Source organism: Carex rostrata, chromosome 13 (assembly GCF_964058835.1).
Source record: "Carex rostrata chromosome 13, lpCarRost1.2, whole genome shotgun sequence".
NCBI classification, from domain to species: Eukaryota; Viridiplantae; Streptophyta; class Magnoliopsida; order Poales; family Cyperaceae; genus Carex; species Carex rostrata.
The window spans coordinates 8,758,840-8,781,831 of record NC_135930.1 but is presented as its reverse complement, the minus strand read 5'-3'; the positions used below and the strand labels follow the sequence as shown (position 1 = coordinate 8,781,831).

General features: G+C 34.2%; 3 protein-coding genes across 4 annotated transcripts; 2 read left to right on the top strand and 1 right to left on the bottom strand.

Annotated features, from left to right (window-relative positions):
- The first annotated feature begins 6,979 nt into the window (after positions 1 to 6,979).
- Positions 6,980 to 11,217, top strand: LOC144564061 (nicotianamine aminotransferase 1-like). Of its 2 annotated transcripts, none has more exons than XM_078313566.1 (7): positions 6,980 to 7,380; positions 8,596 to 8,935; positions 9,522 to 9,740; positions 9,881 to 9,940; positions 10,165 to 10,320; positions 10,710 to 10,803; positions 10,891 to 11,217. In XM_078313566.1, the coding sequence occupies exons 1-7, from the start codon at positions 7,115 to 7,117 to the stop codon at positions 11,001 to 11,003; spliced, it is 1,248 nt and encodes a 415-aa protein (XP_078169692.1). In that variant the 5' UTR covers positions 6,980 to 7,114; the 3' UTR covers positions 11,004 to 11,217. The 2 variants fall into 2 exon arrangements, with proteins under 2 accessions (XP_078169692.1, XP_078169691.1); XM_078313565.1 differs by having other exon boundaries at positions 6,982 to 7,380; positions 8,596 to 8,939; positions 9,526 to 9,740.
- A 2,531-nt stretch (positions 11,218 to 13,748) lies between these two features.
- KLCR1 (Tetratricopeptide repeat (TPR)-like superfamily protein) lies at positions 13,749 to 19,013 on the top strand. The gene is made up of 4 exons (XM_078313564.1): positions 13,749 to 14,551; positions 15,048 to 15,552; positions 16,034 to 16,440; positions 18,524 to 19,013. The coding sequence occupies exons 1-4, from the start codon at positions 13,905 to 13,907 to the stop codon at positions 18,756 to 18,758; spliced, it is 1,794 nt and encodes a 597-aa protein (XP_078169690.1). The 5' UTR covers positions 13,749 to 13,904; the 3' UTR covers positions 18,759 to 19,013.
- Positions 19,014 to 19,595: 582 nt separating this feature from the next.
- Positions 19,596 to 20,667, bottom strand: LOC144564062 (ethylene-responsive transcription factor ERF023-like). Its single transcript, XM_078313567.1, has 2 exons — positions 20,545 to 20,667; positions 19,596 to 20,275 (listed from the first exon to the last, which is right to left on the bottom strand). Exons 1-2 carry the CDS (start codon positions 20,573 to 20,575, stop codon positions 19,686 to 19,688), a joined length of 621 nt encoding a protein of 206 aa, XP_078169693.1. The 5' UTR covers positions 20,576 to 20,667; the 3' UTR covers positions 19,596 to 19,685.
- Between the last annotated feature and the right edge of the window lie 2,325 nt (positions 20,668 to 22,992).

The following is a 22,992-nucleotide window of genomic DNA, read 5'->3' as shown; positions in this document are numbered from 1 at the left end:
GTCGGTGATAGAATACTCCCTTCAGAAGGATGGATAAGGAAGGGGAGGAGGAGACACAAACGTGCTATAATGACCATGGTCGAGATGGGTGGTAGGAGGCCATCGGGAAATCAGGCTCGCCGTTCCGTTTCTGACAGGCGCAGGGCAGGTATGTAGCATTTTTCGGAATTAATTTATGATTTTATTATATTAATAACTGAATTCTGTTGTTATGTTCAGATGCCATAAACGAACACAATGAAAGAGAAAATGCGAGAGTTGTTGCTGAAGCAACTGGTAGAACACAACCACCTCTTGCGACCCAATCATCTAGTAGCCAAGGGTCTACAAGTACTGCTGCTCCTGCAGCTGACACCAGAAAATCTTCTCGTCTATTGGGTCTATTCCGACGTCGTGAAAGATGAACTTATTATTTTGCTTAGGTGAACTAAGTTATGAATATTTGTGAACTTCAGTTGTATCGTTGAACTTTAATTGTATTTGTGAACTTATTATTCCAACGTCGTGAAAGATACGTTGTAATTTCAGAAGACCATTTCGATGTAAAGCAGAAAAAACATAAAAACCAACATGAAATATAAAATAAAACTGCAATCATAATAAAGAGCTACAGTCCAAAATACATCATAAAAAAACTGCAATCATAATAAATACATCATAAAAAAACTGTATATGTATGTGTATATGTATGTATGTATATATGTATGTATGTATGTATGTATGTTTGTATATATGTATATATTATACATATATTATAAAAACCGAAAAAAAAGACCAACAAGCTGTCAGAACTTGAAATTTAAAATTTTAATAAAGACCAAGTTTTTATTTTTTTGACAAATACCCCAAATACCCTAATAAAAAAAAAAAAATAAATAAAAAAAAAAAAAAGTGGACCGCCAGGAATAGTGGCGGCCCGCTATAGAAGTGGACCGCCAGCAACCCTGGCGGTTTTGTTATATTTGAAAAAAATTAGATTTTGAGGTTATTTTTGTAAAAAACTTTTTTTTTTGGGTTATTAATAAAAATGGCCGTTTCATGTCTGCTTCATATTTGAAGTTTTGAACCGTTATAAATATTTGGACAGTTCCTCTGACCTAAACCATTAGATTTTATTTGGACAGTTCGAATTGAGGTAAAGTTGGAGCTTCAAATAAGACCGCGACCTCAAATTCGCTACCTGTCTTAATAATAGTGTTTAATCCTCTCCTGCGATCTTAATATAAGATCCTTATTTTTCCTCGGGAAAACAAAATCCTCTATTGATTGCAACAAGGAGTGAGTCTATGGTACTATGCATATTACGATTTGGCACCGTGTTACAGCTCTATATTCGAGTTTTCAAATCCTAACGGTCGATCCGAACCGTTCATCTTATTCTCCATATTAATATGTGTTTGGAGACCAAATTTTACATTTTTTGAAATTTTTTTACTATTTTTTTAAATTTATTGAAAATCACTGTTTTTGGATGGTCCAGAATTTTCAGATCAAGTGATTTTCTAAATATCTAAAAAAATAGTAAAAAAAATTTTAAAAAATGTAAAATTTGGTCTTCAAACACATTAATATGGAGAATAAGATGAACGGTTCGGATCGACCGTTAGAATTTGAAAACTCGAATATAGAGCCGTAGCACGGTGCCAAATCGTAATATGCATAGTACCATAGACTCGCTCTTACAACAAGTTTTAGGTTGCTCAGCTGTTGTATAATTTGGCCGAAATGTTTATGGATAGGAAATAAAAAAAAGATACTTAATATCGGAGGAATTCTAAAAAGATGGAGTCGGGAGTCCGCAGTCGGAAAAAAAAAAAAAAAGCACTTCTGGTACGGTGGTACCTATTAAAGAATTAGTAACAAATTAATTAATCTTGAATGAAAATATAATTGTTCGGGATTTGGGGTGACAAATTAATTAATCTTGAATGAAAATATAATTGTTCGGGATTTGGGGTGAGTTCTTTCATCGAATCTTAATATAAGGTTGTACAATGGCAACGACAGACATGTCAATCATCAGAGAAGAAGAAAAACAAAAAAAAATCATTACAAAATTTCGTTGATGTTTCCGTGTGGTCTCTGATTTCCTGTCTCACGGGTCACTAAATGCCAAACTACACAACCAACTTCGAACGGTCAACACGTGCCCCCCAAGTAATTTGAGAGAGAGTTTGGAATCGATCAGTATTGTCACGTAGACTAAATGCCAAACTACACAACCAACTTCGAACGGTCAACACGTGCCCCCCAAGTAATTTGAGAGAGAGTTTGGAATCGATCAGTATTGTCATGTTTAGTTGTAGAGTAACTTTAATTCGGAGTAAATTGTTTATTTCAAGTTAAGATGTAGTAAGTTAATTATGTTTAATAAAGTAAGCTAAATTACTTCTTTAGATGAAGTAAGCTAAATCAAATTAATTCAAATTTTATTCTCACTTACTCTATCAATTTTATTTCTTATTTAGTGAATTAAGTGTGGAATAAGAAGTTTAATTTACCCCTTACTCCACAACTAAACATGACCTAAATAATAAGCAGGTACCAACATAATATATTGTTACTGTAGTATTTCCTTTTCTTGACGGTTAGATTAAAGCAATTGATGTAAGAATTCGTTTCCCCCGCTTCTTATATCTAATTAGAGAGTAGGTCTGTTTTTATTTATGTACGTCTGTTTTTAAAAACAATTGATGTAAGAATACTTTTCAAAATTGCCAATCCACTTTAAGATTCGTGCATGATCATTTTAATATTTATGTACGTCTGTTTTTATTTGTGTGCATATGAATTTTAAAATGAATTGAACAGTTTGAAGCCATCAAACTCGGAAGTAGATATGATGTCTATTGGATCTGCTCCGTTAATTTAATATTTTATACCTCTTAAATGAAAATTATGATGCCTGATCATCCTTTCTTAATATGATGTAATTTTTTTTTCTTTTTATATTTATAATGAGAAGGGATCGGATGACACTCTTTTTTGGTGACATCGGATAACATCGTGTATTTTCAAAGTTTTCAAAGTTCAAACAGTCGATTCAAACTGTTCAACATAATAGATTTGTTAAAATGTGCTTGCAGATCAAATTTTACATTTTTTGGAATTTTTTTATTATTTATTAAGTATTTAACAAAATCGCTATATTCAGACCGTTGAATTGTTGTACCCATCTTAATAAATAGGAAAAAAAATCAGAAAAATGTAAAATTTGATCTGCAATCACATTTTAACATATCCATCAAGTTAAACGGTTTGGATGAACTGTTTGGACTTTGAAAATACACAGTGTCATCCGATGCCACCAAAAAAAGATGTCATCCGGTCCCTCATTTATAATATCTTAAGTTGGTATGCTATATATATTTTTGGTGAACTGTCATATGCCGGCTTCGTGATAAGTCCATATTTATTTATAGAATCAAATTAATTTTTTAGCAAGATGCAGACTATGAGCAAATTATTTAATTTTTAGGAGCGTTTTTTTTTTAAACTATTTTAAGTACAATTTGGGAACCAATGGGTCTTCTATGTGCAATCATTATTATTACATGCATGGTAGGATTTCGAATTATAAGTTTGGTGAAATTGGACTTGGTTTAGCTATTGATTAGGAGTTAATAATTTTTTTAAACAGTTATGCAATTTGATGAATGACTAATCAATATTATAATTTTTAATTTAATTTTATTTTAATTATAAGTTCATTGTTAATATACGCTATTCTATTTAGTACATATCCATGGCTTTGTGTTGCTATGATTATATGCATAAATATTCTAAACCATCATATACTTGAGTAGGGTTGTCAATGGGTACGGCACGGGTCGGGTGGAGGCATTTTCATACCCATACCCATTAAAATTGATTTTACCCATATCTTACCCATACCTATTAAAATTTTACCTTACTCTACCCTACCCTTATCCGTTAATATTATCGGGTAACGAAACGGTAGCGGATGATAACGGATAATAGTAATATAATAATTAGTTTTATTATATTTTACAAATGAAATATCAAAAACTCATTCATTTCACAATATGTAATTGTATTTTTAATAAAAAAATTAAAAATGAATGTGCAATCAGTTCCAACTAAATTGTTTTTTTATAAATGAATAAAATTCAAAAACACGAATATATATATTTAAGTGGGTTGGAAATTGAATTATATATATATGTAAATTTTATAGTTACCCTATAGGTAACGGGTACGAAATAGTCATTACCCATACCCTTATCCATTTGATTAACGAAATTATTTTTTACCCATACTCATACCCAATAAGTTAACGAAAAAAAAATCTTACCCATACCCGTTTTATCGAATACGATACGGATTGGGTAAACAGCTAAAAAGGTACCATTGACACCCCTATACTTGAGAAAACGGATGCGGGTATGTGGAAGTAATTAGATCCGATACTATTTCAGGCTTATTGAATATTGATAGTTGACCTTTGTCTAGTTTCTTGTTTGCCAAATTGAAAACGGAACCAAGGACTTGGCTCCCAAGCTTTCAGTTGTTGGGAAAAATTGTTTAATTAATTGGTGTCATTCAGATTCAACTTCCATTGATGTGCTTAAAATCTACAAAAATAGACAACTAAATGAGCTAATTAAATTGTACTTACATGTAAGTTTTGGTGTTAAGAGGAAAGCAAGGACTAAATTATTTATGTATTTGGAAACAATTGTTGCAGTGGCGGAACTGAAAAAAAAAAAAATTTACACGCTGGAAAAGTTTAATGTAAAGTAATTTTATTTCATAAAAATGGTACAAAAATAATTACTGTATAAAAAATTATAAAATTTAATAAATAAAATTATAACCTTTTAATTTGTAGGAGGTTTTAGCTCTCTTTTCTCTAGCTATCATCTGCCCCCAAATTGTTATATATATTATAATTTGTTGTCTATAAAAAAATTACAACTACAAAAAGAAAAAGAAAAATGTAATTATATAATGAAGATGGTTATAACTATGGTCATTGTGCGACATTAAATATGTTCAAGTTTCTTCAGGTTGAATCTAATTTATTGAGACTTACTCTTGTCGTATATAGCTTGCATATAATAATCTGCTTAGTGCAACATTAAATACATTTTATAACTAACATTATTGCATAAAATGACCAACAAATTATATAAACTTAGATGCTTGTAGGTTATAGTGAACAATTATTAATAAAGTATCTTTCTATATTTTATTATTTTTTAATACTTAATTATCTATATGTTATTTTCTAGTATTTATTTATTGTTAGTTCTAAAGTTATTTATATGTTAAAATTTAAACTAAATCATAAAATTAATTAAGATAGTTTCATCAAAATTATAATACATTTAATTCATATAATTTTTGAAATTAGTATGTAAAACTAGGAAATTGCAAATGAAATTCGCAGCTGGATTGGAGCAATGTATGAGAGACTAGTCAGAGATAATCATTTAAAACTCTTTTCTTTCTTGTTTATTTATTTATCCTTCCTCTGACTTATTTTCACAGTTTTTTTTTTTCTTTATTCTTTCTTGTGTAACTTTTTTTTACATTTTTTTTTCGACTTTTGTAAGTTTTAACATATCTTGGACCTGTTCAGCTACCCATGTTCTCATTTTTTTTTTGAACAAAATATGATTTTTTGCTTCTACAAGAATGAACTTCCAATTATTTTTTGCTTCATATTTTTTGTTCTTAACAAGAATGATTTGTTCATTTTTAATATTTTTTTTATTATTTCTTCTCCATCAGCAATAATACAATAATTTTCTAAACAATATGAAATTAATTGATCAAATATAAGATCAAAATCGTAAAGTTTATTTATTTTATATGCTAATCATAATTTTCAAAATTAATTTTACTGTTGAAGCTATTGTGTTTTTTTTTTTTCATAAACAACAAGCACAATTAGACATACAATTTAATTAAACTAACAAAACAAACACAACATATAATATAAAAAATTAATTAAACAAGCATAATTAAAGTAACAACGTTTAATTTTTTGATAATATCATATATACAAATATAATGAACATAATTAGTAATTAGTATTAATATAATATAGTTTAATTTTAGAATTACATCTTCTATTAAAAAAGAAAAAAAAATCTATATACACCTTGTCGTTGTACATCCCAGAGAGTCGAGTGAAATCTAAAATTTCCCTCAAAAAAAAAAAAGTGAAATCTAAATTACTGTTGTTTTTTATTTTCTTTTGAAAATTAAGAGGAAGGGAAATGAAACACTTATTACTCCAAGTAGGTACGGATTTTCTGTGGTGTGCAAGTATAGCTTTAGGTGCAATATCTAACTACAAGGGTAACAAAATTGAAAATAAATCTGCTGTAATTCCGAATTCGGTAAACAATACCTTGAAATTCCTGCAATCTTGAATCCAATAGTCGAATTTTTTTTTCAAGAATGCATCACGAAACAGTTGGTTTTTCTGTGCAGACATCTCGAAACAGTTTGATGGCTGGATTCGGATTGTAGAAATTTGAGTCACTGTTCATTGTTTTCAGAGTATAGCAGATTCATATCCAACAAACTTGCAAAAGTATTTTATAATGATTGAAAATATAAAATACATTGTAAATGTATAACTTTCATTAAAAGATAAACAACACAAGCAATAGTCTTTTACAAAATACTTACTTTCGTATTGATGCATATATATTATTTTACGGTAATTTTCCAAATTTACAAAAAGCTACTAATTGTTATAAGACCATAAAATTTATATAAAATTCGAGAAAACAGCCCCACAAATCACGATCGACCACACCTGCCGGAAGTTCATACAAAACCAAAGAAAATCTAGTCTCTCTCTTTTTAATTTTGTTTTTGTTTTTTTTTTTGCTGATACTCTTTTTGTAAAGTTTTGTTGGTATATGCGCCGCCTTCTCTTCGGCTCAGCTATAAGTACCAGTACCTACCACTACTCAAAGGTCTCCAACCAACACAGGCAACAGCAGCTGATCACTGGATCAGTCTCTCTCAAAAGGAGGAGAACTATCAGAGAAAATCTGATAGCTAGCAGCACCATTGCCAAGTACTCAATTATTTCTCATTAAGGAGAGAAAAAGGAACCTCTTTTTTTTTGATGGAGCAGAAGTGGAACTTCAAACCTAGCAGCACTTTGCTGGACGCATCTTCTCTCTCCGTGCGCAGTGTTCTATCCCGCATAATGGGCCACATGGAGACTGATGCAAGCGATCTGAAGCCAGTAATCCCGCTTGGCCATGGCGACCCCTCGTCATTCCCTTGCTTCAGTACAACACCAAGTGCAGTGGATGCTGTTAGCAACGCACTCCGTTCAGGGAAGTTCAACTCCTACGCGCCTGGTGTCGGAGTCCTCTCCTCTCGAATGTAAGTCTTAAGCTTTGAATTCTTACCTTTTGTTGTCCCTTGTTATATGTGAATTTTCTTTTTGTTGATGTTTGTTTTCAAGATTTTTTTATTGTAGAATTTATCTAAATATGGGGGACCATATTGGTACATCTTTCATTAATTTCTTTTTGAGTGAGTATATGGTACTATGCATATTACGATTTGGCACCGTGCTACGGCTCTATATTCGAGTTTTCAAATCCTAACGGTCGATTCGAACCGTTCATCTTGTTCTCCATATTAATATATATTTGGAGACCAAATTTTACATTTTTTTGAATTTTTTTTACTATTTTTTTAAATTTATTGAAAATCACTGTTTTTGGATGGTCCAGAATTTTCAGATCAAGTGATTTTCTAAATATCTAAAAAAATAGTAAAAAATTTAAAAAAAATGTAAAATTTGGTCTCCAAACACATATTAATATGGAGAACAAGATGAACGGTTCGGATCGACCGTTAGGATTTGAAAACTCGAATATAGAGCCGTAGCACAGTGCCAAATCGTAATATGCATAGTACCATAGACTCACTCTTTCTTTTTTACTTAAATTTTTGTGAGCCACTCTTTCTTGCTTCACCTTTTTTTGCATAGTCATTGAAAGAGATAAATAGGATAGGAGTATGACCCCCACAACCAATTTAGAGAATCTTCATTTTCTATTTTATTGTCACGTGGTCCTCCTTAAACTAAATCTCTTTTACAAGTTTACTCATAGTCAATGCCTACAATTTTATATATGTCAGTACTGGTTTTGATATTGGCCTGTGCAAAAAACGACTTGTACAAATATAAATTTTCTTCTATGAAATTCCTAACATTCTGTAGTGAAATTTTGCTATGTATTGGTTAATTTCAGAAGAAGAGGACCTGCTCAATTGTTACTTGCTGAAGCAGCAGTCCTAGATATTTAGACGTCATAGATACTGGTCTTGTTGTGGCATCTCTTAATATTATTAGTTGGCCATATCGACAGATAAGATAACATTGTTTTATATTAGTAGTAATAAGTTACAAAAGTTTTGTACTGAATGGAAAATTTCACTAATAGTTTTTGTTTTATATTAGTAGTAAGTGACATAAGCTTCTGTGCTGAATGGAAAATTTCACTAACAACTCACAAATTAGTAGCGCATTTTTCTAAATTGATGAAAGCACTACATAAATCTTAATTATATGGATTCATATTTCAGAGCAATAGCTGAGTACATGTCACGTGACCTCCCATACGCACTCTCACCTGATGATATATATATGACAAATGGGTGTTCGCAAGCAATAGAGATCATAACCTCAGTTCTGGCACGACCCGGTGCCAACATACTGCTTCCAAGACCAGGTTACCTGTTTTATGAGGCAAGAGCAGTGTTTAACAGGGTAGAGGCTCGGTATTTTGATCTCGTCCCAGAGAAAGGATGGGAGGTTGATCTTGATGGATTAACCGCAATTGCAGATGAGAATACAGTTGCAATGGTTATTGTTAATCCTGGAAATCCGTGCGGTAATGTCTTCAGTTATGAGCATTTGGCTAAGGCAAGTAAATTAATTTGTTATTAGATTTTAGGTTGGTAATTTGTTGTATTGTATAAGTTGAGTACAGTACCTTCAGGGGTTGAGTTCACAATCTAAGTAAACAGTAAGTTTAATAAGGAAAGCACAGACAAATTAAAAAAAGTACAAAAATTTACTATTTTCTACATACAATTTTTTTTTCTCTTCTTTGCTTTAGTCACTTGATGCTGATGGTATCTTCAAAATTCATAGCCTATATCCCTCTTCAGATTTGCTCAACTAAAGTGACTTAGATATTACTTTTGTATTTTTTTTTTTCGTTTTGAAATTGCTTTTGTGAAAAGGGGTTTTTGTTGTCATAGAAAAAAAAAGGAATGGCTGAGAGAGAAAACTTTGAGATTACGGTTCAATACTTGAAAGACTAGTGACCGAGAAGGTATCTACTTAATTAATTAAAAATCTGGTTTTCTTACTTCTTTGTTCTCATCTTTAGGACTACTGCAGAAGCCCTACCAAGTAGTGTGTATATATGAATTTTGAAACTATATATTATACACATTTAGTTTTGAATAATTACAAGTAAAATTTGGGATGAAAAATGTTGCAGGTAGCAGAGACCGCTAAGAAGCTCGGCATATTTGTAATTACAGATGAAGTTTATGGACATCTGACATTTGGATCTAAAACATTTGTGCCAATGGGAGCGTTCAGTTCAACCGTACCGGTTATAACACTTGGGTCTATTTCAAAAAGATGGGTTGTACCTGGCTGGAGGCTTGGCTGGATTGCTTTAAATGACCCCAATGGCATATTGAAACACACCAAGGTAGTAAACAAATTTGGTTATTACCAGCCAGTAGTAATTTCAGGCTGGCACATAACTACGAACATAAAAATTGTTTTGCTTATTTTCATTAACTTTAAATTTGTTTCTGATTTTTCAATTGCTTCATGATTTTATCATAGGTGGTGGACTGCATGAAGAGTTATCTTGACATTTCAACAGATCCTGCAACATTTATTCAGGTATATGAGTTTTCAATCTATTTCACACAAAATTTATTTAATTTATCTCTCATGATGCACACCTATAAGTTAACATTTCTAATCCATTCAATAATTATTTCTGAATTATACAATAGTTGAGGAGATTCAACAAGGCATTTGTTCAAGCCTTGAACAATATTTGGGATTCAACAAGGCCAAATTATTCATCTTAATTAACATAGTGGCATTTTTGTTTCTTATAGGGGGCAATATCTGATCTCATAGCAAACACAAATGAAGATTTCTTTCTTAAGACTGTCGAAACATTGAAGATGACAGCAGAGATATGCTACAACAAGTTGAAAGAAATCAAGTGCATTAATTGTCCATGTAAGCCAGAGGGCTCCATGTTTCTGATGGTAAATACAACAAAAGTTTCCCTTTGTGAACCTTCAATGCCTCAAAATAAACCATAAATATACGAAATATGTGTGCCTTCCTAACAGATTGGCTCTCCTTCTTAATAAAATTTAATAAATATTAACTGATCCTCTAACTTTTCCTCTTTTTGTTACCGAAAGAGAAAGCAGGGGACGAACAAGGTTCCGGAAGGTCGTTTCTTATAATTTGTAAATTACACACTAATTTTTTTCTCCATTTGCAGAATTTTAACTTCACTTGACGCTTATTACATACAAAACACAATATTTATGTGGTTTCTTTTAACTAACATATCCCATGAGGTTAAATGTTTTTAGGTTTATTGCAAGTGACTCTCTTTAACCATGCCAATTGCCATGTATTGCAGGTACGTTTGGATTTATCTCAACTGGCGGACATAAAAGATGACATGGATTTCTGTTGCCAATTAGCTAAGGAGGAACATGTCATAATTCTTCCTGGTAATTCTTTCTCTCGAAAATGGTAATTCTCATTCTCTTATATATTATTTTTCTTTGGATTTTAGATGCAAATATATCTCTGTGTAGGTTGTGCAGTGGGGTTCAAGAACTGGCTTCGTATAACACATGCAATTGAGCCATCTTCTCTCGATGATGGTCTAACTAAGCTCAAATCCTTCTGTGAAAAGCATGCCAAATAGGTGAACTAGGTGAAATTAGGAAGTTTTTATTCTTAGCTATTTGGTATTGAACCGTCTTCCCTCGAAGACGGTCTGAAAAGGATATTGGAATAATGTACCATTGTGTTATTGTGTTAGCAATATTGAATGTTGGGCAAAAATATATAGAATGATTGCTTTGAAGCTGGAATAAGTTTATCTTTGGCGTTGGCAAACTTGATTATTGCTGTGTTATGGAATAAGAAATTATGCTTCAGTTGTAGACTTGTAGTAGATATGTTTCCCTTAGTACTCTGCTTTCATTTTTCCATTGGTTAATTTAAGATGATTTATTCAGGCACATTTTGGCAATCAACCTGACTGGAACTCATTTTGTGTGTAGTTTTGCTGATCTTAGGTGTTTTGAGTCCTAATTAATCCTCAGAAAAGGGTAGAAAGGTAGAACAAAATCCAAAAAAAGAAAGGTAAATAAACGCACAAACATACACACAAAACGGGTAGAGAGGTAGAATAAAATGCAAAAAAAAACCTTGAATAAATGAAAAAACGAAATTAAGAGAATAATAAAAAGAAAAATTATGGAATAAATATATAAACGTTTTTGTGGAACTTTAAATCATACAAACAGGAAAGGAACTAGAACACGACACAAAATGATATAGCCAAGTGAATTTTAAAGCTGGTTGACCATCATTCGCTTTGAACTTGAAGGTGAGTAGCAAAGATGGTTATATAAATATATAGATAGACTAAAATCCTTGCTTATATTAATCAAGGAATCTATAAGAAATGAAGAAGTTCATTATGCTATTTTATTGTTTTTAATACTTTCATTGAGGGTAATTCACCTTTGATCCTCACTAGATAATAATTTCTGAAATGCAGATGCGAGTGATTGCGCAATCTGATTAATCATTATATAGTTAGTGCATTTGTGGTGAAATTTACATGGATCATTAAGCCTCGATTCTTGCCTAAAACAGTGAACCCTCAATTAGTCAATTGAAGCACAGAAACTTCCAAGAGAAAAGCCCACCAAGAAATACTAGAAATATGCACTAGCCCAAATTTTATTGGCCCAGTTCTAAGGAACGGATCAAGGTCTTGTTAGGTACACCCAAAAAGAGAATTCGTATCCTTTGAGATATCTCAAACTTTGCGTGATTTTATGAAAAGTCCCAACCGTTTAAAGACGTTCTGCACGAATATCAAAGCACACAAAATACTGACCCCTACATCACCCCCGAATAGGCACCGGACACGTCGGTCACGCAAAAGTTGAGATATCTCAGAGGATACGCACTCCCAAATAGACGGCTCTCAAGGGGAAAAAAGACTTCAGATCATCTGTTTCGGAATTTACATGAATGATTCTGTTTCAGTTTAATGAACGCAGACATGGCAGCTGTTATAAACGAACTCTTTGTGTAGTAGGTTCCAACGAAGCCATCTTTCAGTGGATGGTAACAGATTTTTTACACAGATTGTGCAACAGAAAACATGGATAGGAAAAGATGTCACATGCGACTTGAGGCTCTCTTTATTCTTTAACGGTCGCCTTGTTTTTTTCTAGTTCTGACAATGATGATGATAAATACACTCCCGTTTTTAACGCTTGCAAGTCCATCCACGTGATTCCGTGATTCACTCATTCACATATTCACATGAAGGAAAGAAAAGAGTATGGCTAATATAATATCAGTGTCATTTAAGTTTATATAACATCAATTTTAAAATCTATTAAATTGAGTTCAAATGGTGAATTCAAACCGTTCAAACCAATTTACTTTATGAGTGATGCGCTTACATGCAAACTTTTTATATTTTCGAGTTATTTTAGTATCAAATCAAGCGACAAAAAAAATGAAAAATGAATGTATTAAATTAACTTAAAAACTCACATATTTGACCGCTTGACTTGATATCAAATAAACTCAAAAACTTATAAATTTTTCATGTAAACGCACAACTAATGAAGTATATCGGTTTGAACGGTTTGGATTCACCATTTAAACTCGATTTGATAGGTTTTGAAGTTGGTGTTATATAGACTGAAATAACACTGATATTATATTAGCCAAACCAGTTAAAAGTATTAAATAACTAGAAAGATATGTATCAAGTTAATTAACTAGTGAGTGTGCGGTTTTACCCTTTCCGTTCGCAAATAGCGAGAGAATCGGTACCGTTTTACAACGTGGAAGTTACAAGGTTAATTACGTTAAGAAATGTTGCCAGAGAAGAGAAGAGCTGTCAAGAAGTATAGCGAAAAATCGTGACAGCCTGTTTTGGACGGAGGGCCTTTTAGTCATTTTCTTCTTTCAATTGTATTTGTACCCTCTTGGGTAGAAATCCGTAGTATGACAGCGTGGAATATGCGATCCGCGGATCAATTAAATATCTTCATTTTAATTACAGGCGTTAGATCAATATCCAACGCTCAACTGCAATCCAAGCCAGCTGCGTCAAATAATTAGTGCATATTATATCGGGGCATTTTCGTCATTGTGTCGACATCAGACGAGAGAGAAGAGTCAGATAGGTTCGCGCTGCCTAGAAAAAGTACCCGCTGCCTTAATTTAAAATTCAATTAATAAAACATAATAAAAAACCTTTTGCGACTTGTCAATTAAAAACCTTCCCAATTTTCTACCAACCGGATAATTCCAGCTCGTCCTCTTCAAGGGTACGCCCCCTCAAGATTCGCACCGGATTGGAGACGAGCGTGGGTTTCTTTTGCATAAAATTACTGGAAATCTCCATTTTCTATGACTGGATAGTATCATTATGATACTAGAAGTAGACCAACCAAGAGAGGAGTAAGTTGGAAGCAAGCTTGTCGTGATCTCCAGTTCCAATCCCTGATCTCGTCTCTATAACGCTTCTCCCCACTCTGATCAGAGAAGCTTTAAACCAATTGCCATGCCTGGCTTGGTGACACCGTCGGATACTGCACCGCTCCGTGTCTCTATGCCTGAGACCTCCGCAGCATCCTTTGGCGGTGGCGACACACCAGTCCGCCGTTCGCCGGCTCCGAGGAAAACCCCTGCATCCCCCACTCCCTCCTCCTACAAAAAACCCTCCCCATCGAAGAAAACCCCATCCTCATTGGACATGACCGATTCATCCCTCGACAACCCAGATCTCGGTCCGTTTCTCCTAAAACAAGCTCGGGACACCATGATCTCTTCAGGCGAAGGCGGTCCCACAAAGGCGCTAGAGTACGCACTCCGCGCCTCGCGCGCACTGGAGAGGAAAGGGGAAGGTGCTGAACTGGAACTGGCGATGAGTTTACACGTCACTGCCGCGATCTACTGTGCTCTCAGTCAGCACGCTGAGGCAATCCCGGTGCTGGAGCGCGCCGTGTCGGTGGCCAAGGAGACTGGAGAAAAATATCAAGACAAGGAGGAGGAGGCGAGTCTCGCCGAGTTTGCCGGTTGGATGCAATTGGGAGATACACATGCCATGCTGGGGAGAACAGAGGACTCAGTCAGTTCTTATGAGAAAGGGCTCGAGGTGCAGATCCGTGCCCTTGGAGAGAATGACTCTAGAGTTGCCGAGACTTGCAGGTGAGCTATTCTTGATTCTAAAAGTTGCAATCTTCAAACTTTATTTGGTTTGAGTCATGAATTTGTTTTGTATTTCTATCATTTTAATGAGTTTTGGGTTAAGAGTTGTATTTCTCTCCTCTGACATTATGTGTCTATAGTTGTTCGATGTCACCTAGCCAAGCCATTCCCTGGATCTAGCCTTTTTTTAGTAAATCAGTGGTTAGACGAGTGATTCTATAAATTGGAATTGAAGAATTGTTGAGTATGATTGTGGGAAGACCTAGAGTTGAACATGGTTGATTTTTACTACAGAATTAGTTGTTTCTTTCATTAGTGCATTCTGGATTAAACCATGAGATCTTTCTCCCTGCCCTGAATAACTGAACACGTGAATTCTACTTCTTCGGCAAAGAACTCGGTGTAGAATAGTTCTATCAGGAATGACTTTGGAAAAAATAGAAATATCTGGTGTTTTTTGTATTACTATTATAAAATATATAAAAAATGTCAATAGGTACTTGGCCGAGGCGCATGTGCAGGCACTCCAATTTGAGGAGGCTGAGAAGCTTTGCAAAAAGGCACTCGAAATCCACAGGGAGCATAGTGCGGCGGCTTCTCTTGAGGAGGCCTCTGACCGGCGCCTCATGGCCCTGATCCTTGATGCACGTGGGGACCATGACGGTGCCTTGGAGCACCTTGTGCTTGCCTCCATGTCAACCTTGTCCCATGGCCGTGATGCTGAGGCAGCCACCATTGATATTGCCATCGGAGATGCCTATCTCTCCCTGGCCCGCTTTGATGAGGCGGTGTTTTCATACCAGAAAGCCTTGACGGTTCTGAAGTCAGCACGAGGTGACTCCCACCCATCTGTTGCTGCAGTGCTTTCGCGTCTCTCGTCATTGTATCTTCGTACTGGTCGTATGAGAGAGTGTCGATCATATTCTGAGTCATCAATGAGGATTTTATCAAAGCCGGCCCCTGGTGCCACCCCAGATGAGATTGCATCTGGCCTGACTGAGGTAATTTATCATTGTACTGCAGCTATGTAATTATATCTGGTGTTGAGAGTTATATTGATCGTATTCATAATATATCTACATTATTATAAATTTGATAGCATTTTTTTTTTTTTTTATTCATGTTCAACCTAATGCAAAGAATTTGACCTAACTGCTGCAGTAGCTATGGCTCAATAAGCAAAAATTATTGTGTACACTATTTGAGTAACAGTAACATGACTGCACCAACATAAAATGGAAAAAGTATAAGCATTACCAAAACCATTGTATGCTAAGAAAAATATATTGGATAGAAAGAATCTATAACTGATTTTCTGATGGAACCATGTTATTGCAGTTATTAGACCAAAGAATGTATAATACTGCGAAATTAATTTGACTTGATTATTGTGTCAAAGCTGAAGTGAAGTTTTAAGTTTTAACTACCAAAGGTTTTTTTTTCTTTATTTATAAATTAACACCAATAACAAATTTTTAATAGGTTGCCTCCATTTTTGAGTCCCTGGGTGAGCCGGAAGAATCCTTGAAGTTGCTCCAGCGCGCCTTGAAACTCCTCGAGGAATCCTCTCCTGGCCAGTGGAGTGCGGTTGCAGGTGTGGAGGCGCAAATGGGGGTGATCTACTACATCCTTGGGAGGTACGCTGATGCAAGGAGCTCATTTGAGAGTGCCGTCAGTAAGCTGAGAGCTGGAGGGGAAAGGAGGTCAGCTTTCTTTGGAGTGCTTTTGAACCAGATGGGGCTGGCTTGTGTGCAGCTGTTTAAGATTGACGAGGCGGCTGAGCTGTTTGAGGAGGCGAGGACAGTACTCGAACGGGAGTGCGGGCTTGCCCACTCTGACACGCTTGGAGTGTATAGTAATCTCGCGGCAATTTATGATGCCATGGGAAGGTAAGGATTTGCCTATGTTGCATTCAGTATTTTAGTATTGTACCTAGGGGTGTTCATTGGTTCGGCAAACTGAAGTTATAATTCGGTTTCAAAAATAGAACCAAACTGAACCGATTTAGCATTGCAACCGAACTGAACCAAATTCTTATTTCGGTTTGTTCGGTTCAAACCGAAATATATTAATTTGTTTATTTAAAGCAATTGACTTATAACAAACCGAAGTATATTAAGAAATAAACCGGAGTATTAAGAAACAAATTGGAATATTAAGAAATAACCGAAGTATTTAAAGTAATTGATTAAGAAATAAACCGGAACGGTCTGGACCAAATCCATAATATATAAAAGTTCGGTCGGTTCGGTTATTTCGGTTTGAAAATTTCCAAACCGAACCGAACCAAAGTTATAATTCGGTTTTAAAAAAGCAAACTGAACCAAACCATTAAACCAAAAAAACCGAACCGTTTGATCTAAACTAATTCAGTTCGGTTCAAAACCGATTAAACCGGACCCAATGAACACCCCTAATTGTACCTGTTGCTGATTGGTACAATAATATCGGTGTGTTTGGATGAAGACTTGGGTTAGTGAGAATAGTGAGCTAACCCAAATTTGAGATAGTGAGCTAACCCAACTTTTAGTTGAGTTAGTAAAATAGCATGCTAACCCACAAAAGACAAACAAAGAATAGTCCATTTTTGCTAACCCAAACATATCCAAACGTAAAATAGTAATCCGGAATAGTAGCTAACCCGGGTTAGCACTATCTTTGCCTCATCCAAACGCACCTTATGGGAATATACTGCATACTAATTATCTAAATTACAATGGTCATTTTTTAATTCATGTTTCATGGTTTTATCTGTGGGTTAGGATTTTGTTAACCCCATTTGTTTGGGGCTTGCAACTGCAAGGTAGAAGTTTTACTGAGGATTTGGTAGTAGGTACTGTACAGCCTTATTATACCTGTAATGGTTAGTTTTTAAATTTGATTTTAAGTTTGTTTTGTGCATGCCCAATCATTTTAGGATCCAGAAAAGTTTGTAAATGTTCTGTTCTAAAAATAGGAGTTGTACTTTCTATTTTCTAATACCATGAAACTGGGTAAGAGTATGACTACAGGCAACTTTTTAATTATTCCACATGGGAATATTTCTCAACTTTGTTTTTGACTTATTTGTCTTATTGAATTTGAAGATGGTTTTACATGGTGTTTGGTTGATGCAATAATTTTAGAGGTATTACAAACTCTATCCCAACTCCCAAGAAGTTTCTTTGCTTTGTTTGTGTAAGAAAGCTAGTTACTGAGGAAACAGAGAAAGAGCTTGACTATGTTATGTTAATTCCCTCTTAATCTCAAATAAAAATAATTTTGTTGCATCATGATCATAACTTTGCTCAATCCAGAAGAATTGTCTTACAAGTTGGGAATGAGTTTTCTGAAACTTGGTTAAAAAAAAATCATGTTTTATTGGCTGTTAGTTTGATAATTAATGAGGCTTTAATTTGACAGTATTATTATATTTTTTTGTCATCATATTATTTTAAAACATATTTTTATTCAAATTTATGATGATTTATACTGTATTTGATTAGATTAAAAATATGACAGATGAGTTGTATCATATCATTAACTTCTGATACAACATTATTTTCCTAATAAATGAAATATATTTAATGAGTTTGACTCCACACATCATTACTTCTGAATTAATAAACTCTTTAATAAGAAAAAAGTTGGTTTTGATTAGAGACATAATCAAAGGCCCCAATAAAGACAATCAAACCACTGCTGTGGTAACACAGTTGGAAGTGGTACAGCTCTTCATTCAGAAGGGCATAGGATCGAACCCTGCAGTCCACAGGTAATTAGGGAGTGAGTTGTGGGGTGAGTGTGTAGCCTACGGGCAGTGATAAAAATAAAAATAAATAAAGACAATCAAGGAAGCATCACCCAAAAATCACTATAGTCAAAATGTTGCATTAGAAAAGGTACACAGGTCGACAACAAAATGTTAGAACAAAAAGGAATACTACCAATGGTTGAGCAAAATTTGATCTCCTTGCAATTTGTCATTACCAGGGTTGAGGATGCCATTGAAATACTTGAACATGTGCTCAAGGTACGGGAAGAGAAACTTGGCACTGCTAATCCCGATGTAGAGGATGAAAAGAAGAGGCTCTCAGAGCTCTTAAAAGAGGCCGGTAGGTCCCGCAACAGGAAGCAAAGTTCCCTTGAAAACCTCTTTGTGTCAAACTCCCGTAAGAAGGAAGCTGGGAGGAGGTGGTCAGCCTTCGGCTTCAGGAGCACAACATAGAAGAGAAATATCTCTCTTTTGTAACATAAATCAAAGTAATGTGTAAAGAATTGTTAGGTTTTAGGTTCTTGCTGATGATGATTGCTTGGTTTGCTCATCGAGCTTCTAATTTTCTTTTGTTTTTCTTTTTTTTGGGTTATTTATGGCTGCAACACCATAATTGGTTTGTTCTTGTTTTGGTGTGTTTGTTTTCAGATTTATTATTGTTGTGGGAAGAATCGTGTTATCCTGGTGGCAAATAAATATTTTATGGTTGGCTTGTTATTTTATATTCACAAAACAAAGGCTGATACAATTTATTGCATTCGAGCTTTTGACATCTATAATGTTGCTTCATTTATCACTATCTGAAACACACTTCTTTTTCAGGTATATTACTGTTCAGAGCTTCTACAAAATCTAATGTGATATCAACCTCGTAAAGGAAATTCAAGAACGTAACACTACAGAGACTGTGATCAGCTTCAAACAAAACATTTGTACCATTTCGAATTTAATAGAACAATTGTTGAAATTAAATATAGTAAACTAATTCATTTTCCCATATTGATCTGGTTGAAGGCAAATTAATAAAAAAAAGTAAAAATTATGAACTTAATCAAAATTAACCATTATTAATTATCGTTTGAAGCTCATTCGATGTATTTTTTTTTACTAACACACCAAAAGGTTTTAGCTGGTCCCATTTCCCAAAAAAAAGAAGAAGAAAGTATAGTCCGCTGTCAGTACTCCAAACGATTCATTTCTCGCAATTAAAAAGTTATCTTAATTAAAAATAAAATTATTAGGGAAGTCCTATGTTCGACAAAAAGTCAAAAAGAATATAACTTGTGTCCAAAAATTTCTTTTATAAAAACTTAAATCCAAAAATATGTTACATTAACTTAATCTTCACCAGCCGAATTCATTTCATTAAATTAAAACAAACTATACATTGTTTTCTTCCAAGGTATTACCATCCCCGTCAATACACCCAAAACCACCCCAAAGCCACGCCTCTTCAATGGAGCACATCTCACTGTCCATCAAGATCGACGTCTCTATGTCAGCCCAGAAATCGTCTCCCTTCTTTGCCTGCTTGTCCTCTTCTTCCAACGACGTAGTGGATGAATTGGATGAAGAGGAAGTGGATGGTAGCTTGTCGAACTTGGCTGCAGCTATAGCTGCGGCCTGAATATCCTTCGGATCACTAGTCGAAGGACGCGGAAGAAGGTCGACTATTTCTGGAAAGTTTAGAACGGCCTTTCGGCCCTTCAAGCATCGGGCAGCTACGTCATAGGCCCGGGCCGCCATCTCTGGGGTCGGGAACGATCCCAACCAGATTCTTGATTTCTTTCTCGGTTCACGGATCTCTGAGACCCACCGACCCCACCGTCGTTTCCTGATGCCTCTGTAGACTGGGTGACGGCTTCCTATGCTGGAGCTTTTGTCCTTTTTTGACTGGCTTTGCTCCGTTTGTCTTGGTTTTGAGCGTATGGCCTTTTGATGTATACATGGTGTCTCTTCTGGTGTACTGCCTGTATAAGAGATACAAATAGAAGTGTAAGAAATATTTTTATATATGTATATCGCATTTTGTTTGGCAAGGAGATACTATAATGATATACATGATATCAGATACTTTGATATGGCATGCATATTACTTGGTGACGGTATAATTAATTAGTAGAGGAAAATGATATATATGGTTCAATAATTCACTCAACAGGAGTATTCCCTAACACTGCAGAAACCAATAAACCGTATATCTTTCCATGAATTCCATAAAAATAAAGAAATTAAGTACCAGTTTGCTGTACATGCATTGCGGTTTCCATTCCTCTATGGACTACTAATGAAGCATGGCACGGTTGCAACGAGATTAACTGGTAATTAGTAGACCAGTAGACTGCACGCAGAGCAGTGCAAAGACCCTTAAAATAGAGAGATGGCTTGCTGGCCTTAAATAGCTATCAAAGATAAGTACCATCTCAACTACTCATTAAAATTGTTAATCAGAGCATGTCTACGTACTACCTTATCATGCCAAAGTGCAATGCCCCTAATTTCCTTTCACAAAATTAACCATAATATTAGTGACTTATAACAAATAAAATGTAGATACAGATTCTGGAAGGCAAAGCACTTGATTTTTTTTTGTTTTGTACCATAGTGTGTATTTTTTTTGTTTTTTTTTCCCTTTTTTGGGATTTGTGATTGGGGTCTAAGCCAATCCAACATATTTTAATATTCACAAGATATCTCCAGTCGGATTCGAAACTTGCGATATCTCATGCATAGAGCATTGTCTTTTGCCGCTAGATCAAATTAAATTAATACTAGTATTCAAATTAAACATAGTGTATTATGTATACAATATATATATATATATAGAGAGAGAGAGAGAGATGGGCTACGGTGAGTTGCGAAGTAAAACACGTTTTTACTTCACGCAATATTTTTATTTTTAAAGTTCAAATAGCCGATCCAAACTGTTAAATATTTAATCTATAATAAAATATGCTTGGAAACTAAATTTTATATTTTTTGAAATTTTTTTACTATTTATTAAGCCACTTTGAAAATATGAAAATCCGGGCGAACAGTAAAATTTTCTGGACGGCTAGATCGGCGATTTTCAAAGTGGCTTAATAAATAGTAAAAAAATTCCAAAAAATGTAAAATTTGGTCTCCAAGCACATTTCAATATGAAGATCATGTTGAGCGGTTCGGATCGACGTTTTGAACTTCAAATCGCAAAACATGAGCGTGAAATAAAATAGTCGCTTTACTTGGCAACTCACCGTAGCCCATCTCTCCCTCTCTCTCTCTCTCTCTATATATATATATATAGAGAGAGAGAGAGAGAGAGAGAGAGATAGGCTAATATGCTTTCGGTAGCATATGGGCCGAAATACACACGGTCCAAATTTGAAATTTCAAAATTCAAAAAGTCAATCTGAACCGTTCATCTTGTTCTCCATATTAATATGTGCTTGGAGACCAAATTTTACATTTTTCTGAATTTTTTTACTATTTATTAAGTCACTTTGAAAATTACTGATCCAACGGTGGCTTAACAAAACAGTAAAACCGTTGGATCAACGATTTTCAAAGTGGCTTAATAAATAGTAAAAAAATTCAGAAAAATGTAAAATTTGGTCTCCAAGCACATATTAATATGGAGAACAAGATGAATGGTTCAGATCGACTTTTTATATTTTGAAATTTCAAATTTGGACCGTATGTATTTCGGCTCATATGCTACCGAAAGCACATTAGCCTATATATATATATATATATATATATATATAAGAAACAATTCGAAAAGGTCTGCTTAAAAAAACTTCAGAACCAGAATATACGTTGAAATCTTAATTGAAATTTTATCGGTCTAAATTAAAGCTAATGGCTTATAAATCGGTATGATCTATCACCGAAAAATATTGATAGGTGGCCTATAAATGCCTCTGTAATAATGTTTGTATTGTTCTATATGTTTTTTTCTCCTCCAAATGTTTTATTAATTTTATTGTGAGTTCAATGCTAATGAAAAGTTTCTCAAGTACAAATACAAAAAAATATGCACCAAATCATGTTCGGTTGTTATTAATTACTTGATGAGTTATGAAAGTAAGAATTATTGTCATCAGAAACAATAATAAAATAAGATTAATTAACACTTGTTGAAGGCTACAGCGAGAAGACAATCAGAATCAGGTCCCACTTGCAGCTGCCAGAGGTGCAGCGTACAAAAATATCTTTTGTACAAGAAGAAAAACAAATAATTTCTCTTCACTATTTTATGATAACTAAATTATCTTTTGCCGTCCACATATATACTTTTTTAAGAGAACAACACGACTACGGACTACCTCAATTTTAATTTTAACTTTTTTTAAATATATATCCTTATATATATATATATATATATATAGAGGTAGGCTAATAAATAATTGATTGTTCCTAGTCTTCCGTGCAACCAAGTCATTTTTCGATTTTTAAAGTCCAAATGATCGATCCAAACCGTTAGATGTGATCTCCATATTAAAAGGTGCTAGGAGACCAAATTTTACATTTTTTGGAATTTTTTTACGATTTATTAAGCCACTTTGAAAATTGCTGATCCAACGGTGGCTTAACCAAACAGTAAAATCAGAAGCTACCGTTGGATCAGCGATTTTCAAAGTGGCTTAATAAATCGTAAAAAAATTCCAAAAAATGTAAAATTTGGTCTCCTAGCACCTTTTAATAT